This window comes from Elephas maximus, chromosome 16, assembly GCF_024166365.1.
Source record: "Elephas maximus indicus isolate mEleMax1 chromosome 16, mEleMax1 primary haplotype, whole genome shotgun sequence".
Taxonomy (NCBI): Eukaryota; Metazoa; Chordata; class Mammalia; order Proboscidea; family Elephantidae; genus Elephas; species Elephas maximus.
The window spans coordinates 12,335,296-12,353,578 of NC_064834.1; the positions used below are offsets into that span (position 1 = coordinate 12,335,296).

The 18,283-nt window shown below is 41.7% G+C and overlaps 1 protein-coding gene across 4 annotated transcripts in view; it reads right to left on the bottom strand.

The window, feature by feature from the left end:
• Positions 1-13,065: 13,065 nt before the first annotated feature.
• Positions 13,066-18,283, bottom strand: part of SAMD8 (sterile alpha motif domain containing 8) — a 72,615-nt gene continuing 67,397 nt past the window's right edge. For 2 of the 4 annotated variants that reach the window (XM_049855130.1, XM_049855131.1), the window contains 2 exons: positions 17,955-18,105; positions 13,066-17,780 (listed from right to left, as the gene is read on the bottom strand). In XM_049855130.1, coding sequence (XP_049711087.1) covers positions 17,476-17,780; positions 17,955-18,105 — 456 coding nt within the window. In that variant the 3' untranslated portion in view covers positions 13,066-17,475. Of the gene's footprint in view, positions 18,106-18,283 lie in introns of all 4 variants that reach the window. The other 2 variants (XR_007513438.1, XM_049855132.1) reach the window with 2 other exon arrangements.

Sequence of the window (18,283 nt, forward strand, 5' to 3'; positions counted from 1 at the left end):
TTCTGGTGAGGTCTCACACAAAAATGAGGAGTAAGTTATTGGACACTGGAGGAAAGGTGATCCTTGGTATAAAGGGGCAGAGAACTTGGCTAAATTATTTCTACTTTTGGAAGGAAAGCAGAATGTGTAAGCTATGAACTTGATATTTAGCTGAGATTTCCAAGAAAAGTATGAAAGGTGTAGCCTTGTTTCTCCTTGCTGTTTATAGTAAAATGTGAGAGGAAAAAGATAATTATAGAAGGAACTAAGCAAAAAGTAACCCAGCACTTGATGGTTTGGAAAATTCTCACCTTATCCAAATGGCATGCTAAGGAGACAGGGCCAAAAGTGTGGTTGGACAATCTTTGACAAGATTAGGTGTGTGACTCATGGAGCCAATCAACCATCTCAGTAACTTTCACTTCCACCTTGAACTGAAAGGGACAGAGACCAGACAAAATGAAGGAAGACTGTTAGACTTCTGGGAATCCACATGCAGGCAACAGGCTGATAGAGCCACTCAGCTGCAAACAAGACAAGAATGACTCAGAGGGTGTCTCAGAGGCCAGTGGGACTGGCTGCTGCCATCATAGGCCCAGGCGTGGCCTGGGGGCAGAGCTATTACTTCCTTAGTTCCAGAGGGCAGGGCTACTAACTATGAGGGCCAAGAAGGATGAGACGGTGGGGTTGGCACCAAACACCAAGGAGGCAGAGCATCAAGACACAGATAATTATTCTTAAGCCTTGAAAACTAGTGGAATTTGCCTGCTGGATTGCCAACTTGCTTTGGACTAGTAATCCCTTTATTCCTCTCATTTTCTCCCTTTTGGAATAGGAGTGTCTGTTCTATGCCTGTCTCATCATTGTATTTTGGAAGCAGACAACTTGTTTTCTAATTCCACAGGTCTGTGGATGGAGATGAATTTTACTCCAGGATGGACCATACCCAGAGTCTCGCCCGTACTTGATTTAGAGGAGATTTTAGACTTGGAGTTGATGCTGGAATGGGTTAAGACTTTTTGGGATGTTGGGGTGGGGTAAAAATATTTTTACATTAGATAGGAATTCAGGGGAGCCAGAGGGCCGTAATGGCTTGAATACTGTCCCTCAAAATTCATGTCCTTCCCAGAACCTCAGAATGTGACCTTATTTGGAAGTAAGGTAATTGCAGATGTACTGGAATAGAGTGGGCCCTTAGTCCAATATAGCTGGTGTACTTTTAAGAAGAGATACAGAGACAGAGACACACAGGAAGAACGTCATGTGATGACAGAGGCAGTGATTGGAGTGAAGGTCTATAAGCCAAAGAAATCCAAGGATTGATGGTACAGCAGAAGCTATGAGAAACGCATGGAACGGATTCACCCCTAGAGTCTTTGGGGTGAGCATGGCCCTGCCAGTACCTTTCAGTCTTCCAGCTTCCATAACTGTGACAGAGTAAATTTGTGTCATTTTAAGCCATCTGATTTGTGGCATTTTGTGTCGGCAGCGCTAGGACACTAGACAGACGAGGCTGGCGAGGTCAGCTGAGGCCAGATCACGCTTCCTTCAGAAAATTACAAGCAAGAAATGATAGATAGTTAGCATTCAGATCAAGGGGGATCATGGGCTGACTGTCCTCAGTACTGGGCCCATATCCCATTGGGGTATCGTATTTAGCGCCATGGTGACAAACTAGGGGGCATCAACGAGGCGGGAGGGTAAGTCTGGTTCCTCTTACTCCATCCTGGCCACAGGCAGAACTCTACATTTGTGAACTTTTAACTGAAAAATTTAAAAAGCATATATGCTGATCCATTTGATTCCAGGCAAAGCCAAGTAAAAATGCACCAGTGACTCACCAATGAGACTGTCTTTAAAATACTGCAGCCTCAGAGCCAAAGACCAGCACCTTGAAAACAGACTGCAGGGCAGTGCGAAACTGAATACTGGCCAAGAAGGCTGGGAAGACACACTGTGTCTCCCTAAAGAAGTAGAACTAGGCCTTTCAAGACGCAAGGCACCAATGAGAAGGGGCTTTAGAAGTAATATGTTAGGTGCATCAGTTACCTACTAACCATACCAAAACTTGGTAGCTTAAAACAAGAATTTTATTATATCCATGATTCTGTACATTAACTGGAAATTCTTCCTCTGGTCTCCCTTGGGCTTGCTCATGCAGCTACACTGAGTTCGTGGTCAGCTGCGGACTGGGCTCAGCTAAGCCTCTCTCTCCTTACAAGATCTTTCATCCTCGGCTTCTTTATGGCCCAACGGTTTCCAGCCAGCATCCCAAGAGGGCAAAAATGGAAGCTGCAAGGCCTCTTAATATGGCCTAGCCTCATAAGTGATGTATCATCACTTCCACCAAATTTTAGTGGTCAAAGCAACCCCCAGGGATAGCCCTTACATGGGGTGGGGAAACAGACTTCATTTCCTGATGGAAGTAGTAGTGAGCTCACATTGCAAAGGACTATGGAACCTACCACAGAGGACATGGTGCCCACTGCAAAAAAACACATGTGGGATGATCGCAAAAGGGCTGAAAAGCAAAGAAAGCTTCTTTTTGGCTCTGAACCATGCAGAGCACAGATCACTGGAAAAACTGAGGGGCAAGGTAGCCATTCAGACATCCACAGGCTCAACCAAAGTCTTCCATGACTGCAGATTAGAGGAGACCAATCTAGCAGAAAAGACTAGGCAGGGCAAATGTAAGAACCAGCAAGAGAGCCGTGTATCCAAAGAGGGCACACTGCTTGTCCACACATCCTGACTCTCCAAAATAAGCCACTTTTAGAGAGGTGTGGTTTGAATCTTTTAAAAAATATATTGGGTACCTATCAACTGTCTTCCTTCAAGTACCTCCTAAAGTGAGTGGAACAGGGGTTCTTGTTCCTCTTTTAGAGACAAAGAAACTGGGGCCTGGAGGGACTCTTCTACAGTCACCCAGCAGGGTGGCACAGTCAGGCTTCTCGCAACTCCCTCTCTGTGTCTGTTCCATGCCAGGGCACTGACCTTGTCCCTGAGGCCTCCCTACCCACCTCCCTCCTGCAGAAGTGGTTAGGTAGTCATTCCATGGGGGGTGTCATCAGTTCTCAATTCACCAGCTCAAGGCTCTGTATAAAAAAAGGAAACCAGTGTCATCCATGACACTCTGAGGGCAGAGCAATTGCCCAGGAAAGAGCAGCTTATCAGGGCTTTGGGAAGACTGTATTAACAAAAGCCCTCCTCAACCCGCAGGCTAAATGTCACTAACTCCATTATTAAATACCTTTGGTGAGTTAGTAGTCAAAGGGCAAATATTACTTTTCATTTTCAAAATACTTTCACAATATGAACTCAGGGGCTCCTTATAATGTGGTAATAACAATAATAATAACTAACACTTATAGTTATTAAGGTACTGCAAGGCACTGTTCTATATCCTTTGAGTGTATTAACTCATCAATCCTCATAATAACTCTCAGTGTATGTACTATTACCACCTGTTTTACAAATGAGAAAATTGAGGGATAGAGAGATTAAGTAACTTCCCAAGTCACATAGGAAGTAGAGGTGCCAGGACTTGAATCAAGGCACTTGGTTTCAGAGTCCATGTCCTTAAACCATTATGCTATTAAAAAAAAAAAAAAAGCAAACAACCATTATGCTATAAAAATTTTTTTTTTTTTTTTTTTTTTTTTTAATGCTATAGTGCCCTCCAAATCCCATTGTATCAAGTAGGAAACCAGGACAAAGTAGATGGGTGACTTGCCTGAACTCACACAGCTCTACTACAGCATGACTAGGGGACAGAACCCAGGACTTTCCTCTTTAAGTTGAGCCCTATTACATTGTGACACTTGAGGTTATCAGCTGTTTTTATTTTAAATGGTTTCCTAACAGGAAGGATTATGGGGGTGAAGTCCAAAGTGGGGGGCCAAAGGCAGTACCAACTTTGAATCTACTCTAAAACAGGCCCCTTATGGCTTGGGAAATGAAAATGTAATGCATTTTGGACATGCTGATAATTGCCTTGAGAAGATAATGGATACTTTATGTTTAGAAGCAGAGGAAGGATGAAGCTGTGAAAATGGGGACTGCTTAGTGAACTGACCCCAGGAGCTAGTCCCCAGGAACAGGGGATTGGTGAAGGGAGGGACAAGGGAGGTCATGCTTCCGATGCCAATCTATGAAGGCATGTGTCCTCTCTGTCCAGCAGTGTGGACAGAGAGGACACAAACACATTACATTGCCCCCAGATGCCATTTGTCTTCATTCCAGTACTGCCCATTTGAGGGCAAACTTCATCTGCAACCTGGATAAGAAGCCCAAGCTATTGCTCTTTCCCTTGGGGTCTTCCAAGTGAATGCACCTACCACTTCCCACTGACCTATCAAATAGCTGAGGGCTACCCCACCTCTGCCAAGCCCCAGTCCACCCCTAGGCTTGGCACAAAAGTCCCCTCGGATGCTACAATTGAGATATTTGAACCACTCAGTAACTCCTGGCTCAGAGTGGCAGGATTGTGCTAAAGGCTGGACTAGTTCCACTCCTAGTTGGGAGCCTAACCTCTCTACTGTGGGAAGGTAGCGGGTTCTACTCTGTAGCTCTGGCCAATGAGAACAGACTATTTCATCCAGGGTAGGTCTCTCTTATCTCAGGGTCAATACTCTCATCATTATTTCGGACATTTTTTCCCTTTGTGTCCTTGATGGACTTTGCTAGAATTCAGCATTCTGTCAATTGTTATCTGCTCCTAAGTATTGTGACAGAATGGTTGGCAGATCTAGTTCGATCACCAGAGAAACAAGAGTTCAAGATGGAATGGGGGTGGAGGAATAAAGCTGTCCCTATTCACAGATGCCATGATTGTCTACCACCACCTAAACAAATCCTAAGGAATCTACAAAAGAACTCCTAGAACTAACGTACACGTTTGGCAATGTCACACGATAAAAGGTCAAACCAAACCCACTGCAGCCATATAGGACAGGGTAGAACTACCCCATAGTTTCCAAGGAGCGCCTGGCGGATTCGAACTGCTGACCTTTTGGTTAGCAGCCGTAGCACTTAACCACTATGCCACCAGGGTTTCCATAAAAGGTCAACGCCCCCAAATTAGTCGTATTTCTATACCCTAGTAATGTACAGTCGAAACCCAAAATTAAAAGATGGAATTGGGGAATAACAAGCTAAGCAAGATGTTAGCAGTAATCACCTGCATAAAACAAACAAAAAAAACCCTTGCCGATGAGTTGATTTCGACTTATAGCGACCCTATTAAAAAAAAAAAAAACCCAGTGCCACTGAGTGGATTCCAACTCATAGCGACCCTATAGGACAGAGTAGAACTGTCCCCCAGAGTTTGCAATGAGCACCTAGTGGATTCGGACTGCCGACCCTTTGGTTAGCAGCCGTAGCACTTAACCACTGCACCACCCGGGTTTCCAGCGACCCTATAGAATACAGTAAAACTGCTCCATAGCGTTTCCAAGCAGTGGCTAGTAAATTCGAACTGCCCATCTTTTGGTTAGCAGTCCAACGCTTATTTATACAGAGCTTTAAAATTTTTTTTTTACAATTTAAAAAGCCTTACGATTTCACAACCACCCTAACAAGAAAGAGGAGGGAACTCCTTTCAAAAATCCCTCAGGCAAGGGTGCCTCAGAAGTGGGTGTGCTGAAAAGGCTGCTCAAGTGAGTCTGATCACCTCCGGTAGAGAGCCCATCTGACTGGGAGTAGCATCATCTGGAGCCTGTTACAAATGAACACGCCTTCCACCTACTGAATTGAGCTCAGGAAGTGAGGTCCAGAATTGTTTTAACAAGCCAGGTGATTCTGATGCACACTATACTTAGTTCAAAACATCAAGTTCCAAAATTCATTGTGTGCCTAAGTGACAGAAAGTGCACAGGGTCCTGGAGGCTTGTTTTTAGCACCCTCTGCTGGTACCCACCTGCAAAGGCCAACCTCAGAACTAAAAATAAGGCTGTCATACCTGTGTGCCAGCCTGTGAATTTTTGTATTCAACTGAATAAAAGGAAAACTCCTGCTTCCTATTACACCCACTGCTGCCTCATCCTATGTGTATTTCCCTCCAGCTCTTCTGTAGGTTGTGCATCCTTTAATTCCTTCAGGCTCCGAATAAAGGAACCAGAAGAGTTTGATGAAAGCCTCAGATATAACTGGCCCCAAGGCTAGGCAGTTGCCCCACACAGGAGCTGGGTGGACAAGGCCTTCTCTGCCTTAGCCTAAGGGCAGTGTCACTCTGGCTACAGCGGAGATCTGGAGTGGAGATTTGAGTCGTGTACTACAAAAAATCAAACCTTCCAATGGCTTCTTACGACAGTTGAAGCAAAGGCCTGCATGACTGGCGTGCTGGCTAGGTCATTTTCAACCTCATTCACTCTTAGGCCCAGCCGGACTCTACTGTTTGTAGGATGTGCCAAGCTCCTAAGGTTAGTGCACTTGCTACTTCCCCTATCCCTGGATAGCCACATGGCCTGCTCTCTCACTTTTATCAGGCCTCTGCTCAAATGTCACCTCTGCTGAAGGCCTTCCTTTCGTGCTGTATCAGATAGCAAGCACTCCCTGTCATGCTTTTAGCCTTTTACCTCTTTTTTGTTTTGTCATAACATTTTTGGGCTACCTGACAAGTCAATGTCTGCCAGCCAAAGATCACCAGGAACACACCTTAGTCAAACAGGTTTAGTTAAACTTCCTGCAGCAAGAAAGATTTAACACTATGAAGAAGAACAGGGTAGTCTCAGTAAGAGGTTGTTAGCAGGGGCCTGTTTAGGATTTGGGCTTGTGTTTGGTAATCTTAAGGAGGATTCAAGGAGGTGGGGGAGGGGTGTCTGTTGTGGATTGGGTGCTTTCAGAAAGCAGGAGGAACTCGGCATTTCAATTTTTCTCAAGGAGGCAGTGTTAATCAGGAGCGGGATGTATGGCTGGGTGTTTTTGTGGTTACATAGTGTCCTTATGCCTGTTCAAGCATGATAATGGTCCATCGCGGTCATGGAGATCCTTATCTGATGTTGATACTCTCTAAAATTCTTCATGTTCAGTAGGGGAACACCAATGTCTACTGGGTAGCAACTGGGCCAGCTACCAGCTGACAGCTATATGACAGCTCTCAGCGATGCTTTTTATATTTATTGTCTGTCATACTCAGTAGAAAGTAGGATTTCTGAGGGCAGGGACCTTGTTTGTTTACCACGGAATCACCAGTGCTTGAACAGTGCCTGGCATACAACAGGTGCTCAGTAAATATTTACTTATATTTTTTCAAACCATCTTCTGTGCCTCAGATCCTATACATCTACAATAGAGCCGTACATCCAGAGTAAGTAAATTTGGGTCCCTAGAATGTCTCGTAGGTGATGGAAGGGCCAACAATAGCTGGTGGGCAGTCAGGTATTAACAGTTACCCTTTACGGGACTTTAAAACAGAGAGAACGATGGAGTCCTCCTGACTCTCCCTTGGACTAGACAGGACTTAGCCCCCCACAGGTGATCAGGGAAGAATACAATCAGAACACCCACTACTTTCCAGTGAGAATAGATGGCCAAGTTCAAGGCTATGCTACAGATAAAATGGAGCAAACACTCCTCAGTCTGTTACACCACCTTCTTTTTCCCACTCAACATCTTATAGCCATATGGGCTTTTTTTTTTTTTAATAATTTTTATTGAGCTTTAAGTTAACGTTTACAAATCAAGTCAGTCACATGTAAGCTTATATACACCTTACTCCGTACTCCCACTTACTCTCCCCCTAATGAGTCAGCCCTTCCAGTCTCTCCTTTCGTGACAATTTTGCCAGTTTCTAATCCTCTCTACCCTCCCATCTCCCCTCCAGACAGGAGATGCCAAGACAGTCTCAAGTGTCCACCTGATACAAGTAGCTCACTCTTCATCAGCATCTCTCTCCAACCCATTGTCCAGTCCCTTCCATGTCTGATGAGTTGTCTTTGGGAATGGGTCCTGTCCTGGGCTAACAGAAGGTCTGGGGACCATGACCGCTGGGATTCCTCTAATCTCAGTCAGACCATTAAGTCTGGTCTTTTTACGAGAATTTGGGGTCTGCATCCCTCTGATCTCCTGCTCCCTCAGGGGTTCTCTGTTGTGCTCCCTGTCAGGGCAGTCATCGGTTGTGGCCGGGCACCATCTAGTTCTTCTGGTCTCAGGATGCCATATGGGCTTTAAACAAAATATATGACATAGATATTACTGCCTGTTATTTTAAGTCTGCAGTTTAATCCTCTAGAAAGATTTGCAATAAAGTTATCACCAGTTCACCATTCCCTTATAATATTACAATTTCAAAAATACATATACAACTTGCTTATGAGGAAAGGGAATTGGGCAACATACGGATGTTTGGTAATGCACTGTTCTGGCAATAGTGTGGATTAACAGGCAAACTCGTACATTGCTAACGGAAGAGTAAATTGTTACAACCTCTACAAAGGTTAATCTGAATATATCTAACAAAATTTAAGACGCACAAAGCCTTTATCTCAATTTCACTTTTAGGAATTTATTCTACAGATAAATTGGTACACATGCAAAGTGACGTGTTATTTATTGCAGCACTGTTGGAATAGTAAAAGATGTAAATACTTGTCATTCAGGGGCAGGGTAGATAAACTATGGCATCCATCCAGTGGAGTATCACGCCATTAACAAGAACAAAGCACATCTCATTCTTTATGTACTTATATGGAGAGAATGCTAAATACCATGTAAGAACGAGAAAAGCGACTCCTAACATCCAGAAGTGACCTGGGACCATCAGCTAGACTTGATGTTGGTACAAGCTGGCCTGGCACTCACAGGCAGGTGACATTGTTCTCCTACAGAATATAAAAAATTTCACAAAGACCTGTGGCCATGAAGGATAAAGACAAAAACATGAACAACATCTAAATAAAAACTACCAAACTAATATGAGTGACTGCTGCTTCTTTACCAATTAGAGCTTTAGCCTCAGCTCATTCCTCCTGCTTTACGGTTAAGGTTCATTAAGACACTCATCACAGAATTGTTCCCCCGCATCCAATGCAAAGTCCTGCTTCAAGACCTTCCCCAAAACCGTCTACCATAAGCCTAAATCCTATGCCATGGCAAGTGTTCAATAAAACCAAATTGTTCAACTACAAGCGTACCCCTGGTGGTGTCCGGCTGGAAGGCAATGGCATATATTAAGTGAAATAAGCAAGGTGCAAAACCATCTGTGTATGCTACAGTTTGTATGAGATAATTTAAAAAACATTAATATATATTTGTTTGCATATGCAGAGAACGCCTCTGGAAAAACACAGAAGAAACTAGTTAAAGCCGGTTGCTTCCTAGAAGGGGAACTGAAGGCTGAAGGACAGTGGTGGGAGACAAAAGGGCTTTTCAGTACATACAGTTTGGTGCCAGGCTCATGCATTATTTATTTAAAATTAGTAACTTCTTTGTAAAGTTAGTAAGAATCACAAGTGCCAGTGTGGAATCAATAGCAAAGAAAATTCAGAATCTTGCTTATCAAATTTCTGTATGTGAGGTTGCAACTGTGAAGTCCTCCAAATTGTATCACTAGTGCCAAAACGCTCTCCAGATAGGCCTCCAAAATCAGTCCTTGTGGAAAAATGGGTTCAAGTGTCATGTACTTTGACCTCTTCTTGATGAAGACTGCTGATTAGTCTGTATCAAAAAACCATTAGATACATATATTCTCTTCAGAGTGGGACCCAGGGCTCTTAGGCTGGAATATGAACACAGCAGGGTGGTTTTATATTTCCTGCTCTCGTAGGGAGCCCATGAGCTGAGAACACATATAAAACCAAAAAAACCAAACCCAGTGCTGTCAAGTCGATTCTGACTCATAGCGACCCTATAGAACGCATATAATTAGCATTTAATTACTGTTCTATTCTAGCAGAGGCCTTGAAGCTATCATTTGGTCATCTTCTTCAAAGTTACACCTGAGGGTGGTAAGTGAGCTCCCTAAGACACCCTCTGACTCCAGCAGCCCCCTCCTGAAGCCTCTGCCAGAGCCAGGTCAGATTCTACTTCACGCCTGGCAACCCAGCACTCTTAGCAGGTGGGCTAGGTGCAGGGCCACAGAGAAACAATTTTGGATACAAGGTATATGACATCCTAGATTCATATTACACCAGCCAGTAGCAGTTGGCAGTTCATTTGTTTGTGCCTTGATCTTCTGTGGTTGGGGGCAAAGACCTCCAGTCCTGGTACCTTAACCTACTATCTCAGGAACTCTAGCCTTCCCTTCATCTTCAGTTTGTTCTTGTATGTTCTTTCCACCAACTCACCTCTCTCTTTGTGATTTACACTCTGTCCTTTACCTATCTCTGTGCGGTGTGATGGACTGCTTTTGTGTGGCCTTTTCTCGTCACGGTCTTATAACACCCACCCAACTGATTGGGTGGGATTGTGCAAATAGGGTATTCTGGCCCACCAAGGGGATTGGTCAGTTTTGCCATCCAGCTAGGCTTGAAATGAGCAGGAAAAGAGAGGATCCCTGCACCACCAGGGAAAAACATCCAAGAGTACAGCGTGTCCTTTGGATCCGGGATCCCTGTGCTGAGAAGCTCCTGTAAACAGAAGACTGAGAAAGGAAGAGAGAGCACTAAGCAAGCAAGTGGGGATGCCTCCGGGCACTTACCGGCAAAAACGAAAGAGCTTTGTAACACTTGCCTGAACAGGGTAGAGACTAAGGGCCAAGAAGAGACCTGGCTGCGAACAAGACTGGGAAGAGGCTGTCATGATAGAAGAACTGTATCCTGAGCATTCTTGAACCTGAATTGTAACCTGTTACTTCCCTGTGAGTTCTGTGTGGCCACCGCAATGAACTGACCAACCCAGCAGAGGTAGAGAGTGGTTTGGGAGGCATGGTTGGTGCCAGAATTGGTAAAGATGGCAGAGAGGAGGCATATCTGATCTCCGCCTCACAGGAATCAGCCTTGGGCTGTTGATCTTGATTCTCATTCCCCCTTGTGAAGTTAGAGGTGGTCAGATGCCGACCCCACGTCATTTTTACACTCTGTCTACAGAACTAGTTATACCTGTACTCTCAACTTAGACCCTGGAAATAGGCATTCTTAAGGCTCCCATTTATAATAAAATTAAACACATACCCTGTCAATAAGCTCCCTAATACATTAAAAAAAATTTTTTTTGTATGACCATTAGAATCCTTTATAATCTTGCCTCAACTTGCTTACTCATTACTCAACTTACTCGTTACTCCTTAAATTCTTTTGCTGTCTCTTGAATATACTCTTGATTCACTCACCTCTAAGCCTTTGATCATGCCCTGACTTATCCTTCGGAGACGGCCCAGTTCAAGTTTCATATGCTGTTATGGACTGAATTATGTCCCCCCAAAATACGTGTTGTAAATTATAACCCCCATACATGTGGTTATAGTTCCATCTGGGAATAGGTTTTGTCATGTTAGTAAGACAGTATTAGTGTGGGGGATGTGTTAAATCACTCTCTTTTGAGATATAAAAGAAAATAAACAAGCAAGTCAGCAGCAGAGACGGGGGAAGAGAAATGTCATGCCACATGAATATCACCGAGGAGCCAAGGAATAGACGCTGTGAAGAGACAAGAACCTTCCTCTACAGCTGGCAGAGAAAGAAGGCCTTCCCCTAGAGCTGGCACCCTGATTTCAGACTTCCAGGCTCCTGTGAGAAAATAAATTTTTTGTTAAAGCCACCCACTCGTGGTATAGCAGCACTAGATAACTAAGATACATGCTTAGTGAATTCTTCCAGGATCCCCCAGCTCTTGGTGACCCCTTCCTCTCCCAACCTACCACTAAATGGAGACTAAAAATTTAGTCCCCTTTCCCTAGTGTTTGTTCCCTCAATGGTTTCCAAACATCTCCTTCCCTTATCCCAACCTTTTTTCCAAAGGGAAAGCCTTCTAGGATAGCCAAATATGTAAAACACCAACTCTGGATGAAAATGGTCTAAATGAACCCATGTTTTCTTCCTAGCTAGATTATTAATTCCCTGGGACATAGGCTCTGTGTAACTGACCTTAAACTCAACTAAAATTTTAGCATTAAATACAAGGTATATATGAAATCACTGGATGGTACAAACGCTTAATGCCCTTGGCTTCTAACTGAAAGGCTGGAGGTTCGAGTCTACCCAGAGCCACCTTAGAAGAAAAAGGCCTGCTGTTCTACTTCAGCCACTGAAAACACTATGGGGCACGGTTTCACTCTGACACACATGGGTTGCCAAGAGTCAGAATCAACTCGACGACAACTGGTTTGGTTTGGTTTTTGGTTTTACCAGGTATTTAGCCAGTAAGGCTACACTTTCAGAATCTGACCCTTAATACAACCCATGAGGTAAGTAGGTGTTTTTCCTCATTTTACACATAAGGTTAAGCAGAGGCTTAAAGAGAAGACCTGATTTAATCAGTGGCAGTGCTGCAACTTCTCCTGAGGCCCTCAGAGTCTAAATCCCAGTGCATTTTCCATTCCCCCATGCTGCCTCAAGGTCTCTTCTGGGCTATTCTTTCCAAGAATTCCCCAGAGAGACCAGCTGGGGCCACACCAGAGGCTACATATTAGTAGCAATCATGAAGACAACTTCAGTAGTGGATTAAGCTCATACAGTCCTGCACCTATGAAGATGCTTCGCATCTCTACTCCACAGTTCCGGGCTATGCCCAATACTGGGCCTACCCCTAACAACAGCCCATTTCCCTATTGTTCCTGTTCCTAATTAGCTCCAAAGCTGATTTTATAGGATAATGACATCTTCCTATCTATTCCACAATTAAAACCAAAACATAAAACAAAAGAAGCATTAACATGTTCAGGAATAAGCAGCTTCCCTCCCCTCCAACGTTTTAATCTAGAATTATTCTAATATCCTCAGGAGGATCACTTTTCTTTCCTATTTTACAGAAAAGGGAACATGGCTCAACTAATAGACAACTAAGAATTAGTAAATACCAGAGACAGATACTATAGAATGATTTAAAGTCACAGGGCTCCATCATTTGCAAAAAGAAAATTTTTACTGTATAAAACATAGGCCAGCAGCATTAATAATGCAAACGTGTTTAAATAAATGACTACAATCCAACTTTGAAATGTTTTATTTTTAGTGTTTTTAAACATTTTAATACAACAAAGATATAAAATAATATATATTAGTCAAATCTGGATTTAATTTAGAATCAAGATATTTACTTATATACAATACTGTGCTTCAAGCTCTGGCTACCACAGGAACGTTCACATCTTCAAGTAATACTAGTTTCTCTGTGGATAGGGAGACACTTGGGTAGTGTTCTCAAAATAAAACATGCAAATTTTAGTCCAAGCTAACTTTGCTTCCCCCATTAAGTACCAGTTTCCACTTCCTTTGTTCCATGTCAGAAATACTCCATTGTCCTAACAATCTACAGATTCTCTGAATGAAAAATTATTAATATTAAACATTTTAAAGATGATATTACTAACTGATAACATCCCTTGGCTATCAAGGTTCAATTTTTTCACACGACCAAGTAGGAAACAACAGATCTGAAATAACAATGAAATTAACACAGTTTCCTTCCTTCTCAGGCACAAAGCTGTGTTATGCTGAAACGCGGAGTACACAGAAGTCCCGGTTAATTTAGGGTAGAACAGTATTCTGAAAAACCAACTTATCATCAGCTTCAGTATGGCTCCTGGATTTCATAGGTACTGATATTGGACTTGATGTAAAGTAATACGTCATATTTTACATACTCAAAATCTGTGGTATTTGCTGTTGGGGGGGGGGCGGTGAGGGAACCAAAACCTACTTCCACATTAATTTCAGTCATTCAAAGCTACTTAAAGACAGCAACAAAACAAAACTCTTTCCTTCGTCATTGGTCATCTGAAGCATTCTGACCTTTGATGTTACTGACAATTCTCATCTACAGAGATGTAAGGCTAATTGAGGCTAAACTTCATGTAAATGCAGATTGTCTAAACTGTCAAGTAAAGTTGGCAAAAAAACTGACATGCTTCGTCAGCTTTGAAAATGTCTAAATGAAACCAACACTGCTTAAGAAACCAACTGGACTACCTAAGAAAGAGCTTTTCTGGTCTCAAATACCTGAATACATTAAAGAACTGACAAATAACTGTTACTATAATTACTTTTAATAAGGGATAACTTTTAGTCTACAGAAAGACTATCAGAGAATTAAATTTATTTTAAATCACAGAGTTTAACACAAGAATATGGTTAACATTCTCTAGCATTTTGGCACTGGAATCCTTAAAAAAAGTTTATTATGAAATCAGTGATGAAACTGCCTTTTGCAGAACACAGTCAAAGCAGGTTAGTGTTATGAATATGACTCCAGTTACAAACATTTTCCAAACAGATTTCCCTAAAACAGACTGTTTCGCATTAGCTACGTAAGTATTTGGCTCCTCTGTTCCTTGTTTATAAATCACAGCATTTTTTGAATTTGAAGTAAAAATACTCAGGTGGGTACAGAGGAGGAAAGAACACCACTTGCAGTGTCATTCTTAAAAGATAGCTATACTAGCAGCAGGTCTCTCTGGCCAGTGGGATTTCCCATGAACAACTCACACTTATTTAACTGTTTTTTTTTTTTTTTTTATGGCTAACTCCTTGCTGTCAGATTTGAAAGGATACTAATAAACAGAACCGCATACAGATGTTGTATTTTTTCCCTAGTCATTTTGGCCACAGAGAACTATAGAGAGAGTAGCCATGTTGAAAATCCTGCAGCTCAGCTAAAGGAGGTTTTCTCCCAAATTATTTGGTTATAACAGCAACCTTGACTTCTTCAAGACCTCCTACTCCCTACTGACTTCAATCATACTAGCAGTTACACTGCCCTGCCTGATCTTTAAAAAAAAAACAAAAAACAAAAGGTGATGCTGTCCCCAAGAACATAAAAAATACAACAAGGACTTTTAGTATGCCCTCCCAGTTTGTATCCCCAAACCAAAACCTTCTTGGTTCCTTTCATACTACGGTCTCAATGTTTAATAATGGAAGCCTCTCACAAGTCTGCAACTGCAGAACCAAATGCAAGTTGGAAAAACATGTAGACCTAAGGCATGTAGGCTTCTCTACCTTGCCACATTCATGCTCAAAATGTAAACGTAAAGGCTACCTTCACTGTGGTTTAGATTTTAATAAGAAAAAATTTACAAAGACAAAATCTGGAAATTTCTGGACAAAAGAAAAAGTGGCTAAAACGTAGGTTTCATGTTAAAAGAAAAAAAAACTGAAAAGAATTCTGTCTCAAAGTTTTCCAAGAAAGAGGCCTGGACAGATGATTAATTTATGTCAACACTGCCTTGTAATAGTTATAACAATAAATTGTGAAATCTAGCTTACCTTTTTCTCAGAACAGATACAAGTAAAAAGTTATTTTACAATCCTCACTGCAGTCTGTTCTTAGGCACTCTCAATGTCAACAGCTCTGCAAAGTTAGTTGCAATTTTTTTTTTCTATTTTGTTCTAGAATAGAATCCATATGAAGGAACGAAGGGCTGATGTTAGGAAAATTTACTACTAAGTAGGTATTTCTTTAACACTTTTTAATTAATGTTGTCACAGATTTTTTCAAACATTTTTACAAAAGCCAACATCAGTCCCTCCCTAGCTAAGTTCAGTTCTGCTCTGCCATTTGAAAGAAGTGGCAATAGTACATCTCTTTACCACAAGGTCAAAACCACTTTAACTGGCATAGGAAACATCCTTCACCCTTCATGATTATGTAATTTCCTTAGATGAAATATTGGCATTGTTGTCCCTAGCATGTAACAGAATCAACAATTTAAGATATTATAAGATCCTGAAGTATGAGATTTAAAAGAATAATAAAGCTTGAATTGCCTTGTTGCATTACTTAAGTGAGAAATAAAAAATAATGTTCACAGCAGACCCAAATTGGGATCATTCAGCACTGGCTGAAACTTGTTTGCATAATACTCCTTTCCTGCCAAATTCATTCAGGGTCCTCTGTAGCTTATACAGGGGTGGGAGTATGAATTAAAGTGCAAAATAAAATATTTCACCCAGGTAAGAAAGGAACAGGCTTCTGTCTGAGAGATCTAACTTTAGACTTCAGCATGCCAGCACCTTTTCTAACTTCTTGTTTTAAAATGGAATGTAAAGACTACACAATTAATATTCCAAGGGGCTAAGCTCACCAGTTGGGATTCAAACTCCTCTAGAACCACCCTACTGTCATGACTGCTCCACGAAATCATTACAAATAAAGAGACAAATGTTACCACAGAGGTGAAATTATTTATGGTACTAAATTTCTAGTGTTGTGAACAGCAGCTAAGTTATATCACTTTCTGACTGCCAAAATAAGGTGTAATGGAAGGAACGTATGTATACAATTGAATCTAAAAATAAAAAATAACAAAACCTTTTAGTAACCAAATATGTCTAAGACTGTTTACTTTTCATGGGCAAGAATGAGGAATTTCAAAAACCAAAAAGCTACGTCTGAGAACTGTTATAAATTTCATTTCAGAAGGAGAAAAAACTCTTTGCATGCATACCTCCCCATTTAAGGACATAAGAACTTTACCTAACAACTGGTGAAACACTCCTCTATTTTGCTCATTAAATAACATCATTAAAAAAGCATACAATTGGGCTGTCATTTGTCTAACTAACAACAATAGCACAAAGTTATTCGGATACCTACATCACTAAGCCTAAGTCAATTTTATTGTTATGGATGCGGCAATTTTTCCCTCATGAATACTTACTGATAGTCATACTGAACCCTCAGAACAAAACTGGAACTGCATCTTTTGTTGCAGCTGTGGTGACAATGCCAGCTCTACATCTGCATTAATGAGGAGGGAGGTGGCTTCCTCATCAGTACTCTGTCACCTCTTGCATCGTCCCTTCCACTCTCTGCTCCTTGATTCAGGCATCCTGGTATATTCAGTTCACGTTTCTTAAAGATGGTTCGGAAGGCAAAAATTATCTGTCAGTAAACTGGATCACTTTCCAGAGTTGCATTTTCTCAACAGACATAGAAAATAGTTCAAATAACAAGTATTGGTCACTTTTCCTCTGAAGACAATAGGGGCTTTTCCTTTGAAGACAAAAACGAGCTTCAAAAAATATTTCTTGACTAGAGTCCTACTGGGAATCAATAAAGATCTTTCAACCTGCAAATTGCTTAAGTTGATTTGCTTAAGTTCAATAAACAAATACTCAACAGGTACGAGCAACAGCCTGACCTCAATCACAAACATTAGGTCTGCCTAAAGAGAAGGGGCAGAGAACACCTACTTAAGCTTTCTGTTCAAACAGCTATGTAAGGATTCTCGATCGTTCTTTCTTGCTTTTTACAATCACAGCCTTGCTCAGAACAGGAAGCTTTACTTTGTCAACATATAAGCCAAAATGCAAGGCCTCCAGGAACAACCTAGGGGGAGAAAGCAAAGGTATTCATTTTCAACTGTACGTTTAATCATGAACCCATTACAAAGACCTGTCTTCATCCAATTAGCCTTTTCATTATTGCTGGTTTTGAAAATGGCCAACAATATTCATTAGGTACTGTACCATTAACATTGCATTCAAAAAAGGAAAACATGGGGAACCAAATCCTTGCTCTCCTACTCTGCTGATATGCTCTGGTATTGGCCAGAGTATGATAGTACAAAAAGAGTCTTGTTGTGATATAAAAGGCAATAAACACATCAATGGAATAATGTTCATGAGCAGCCAAAATGAAGAAGATTCCAAAGAGGTTGAGAACCCAGGATAAAGTGTGCAAGAAATTCCAGCTTCTTGGTGTATCTGGGAAAAGGACAGAAAGATTATTTTTAAATCACATTCCTTTCAATGCCTCTCAGTCACATATTTCTTAACGTCAGTCTGTCTTACCCATTCTTACAGGACTTGACACCCTTGCCACAGCCTTCTTTGCAGCCTGTCATCTGATACGCTTGGGAGCACTAAAGAGATACTTACATTCAGTGACAAAGAAATTCAGCATAGTTAGGACGACTGTGTGGCCACTGAACATGTAATCTCCACAAGTGTGAACGCCAGTCAGGGTCATACCAAAGCCACTCCAAATGGCAAAGGCCCGGTGTAACTTCTCCCATACACTGCCATATATCTGCGAAGAAAGCTATGGATTAATGCTTCAAATACTTAGGGTGGTAGATGCTTCCCCACATCCACTCCCACTGAAATTCAAATGCTAAATGACTCAAAAATAAGAGCTAAGCAAAAGCAACCAGAAACCCAGTCTAATTTCAGGCAAACCTCAAGAATGGGTACCAAAATTGGTTATA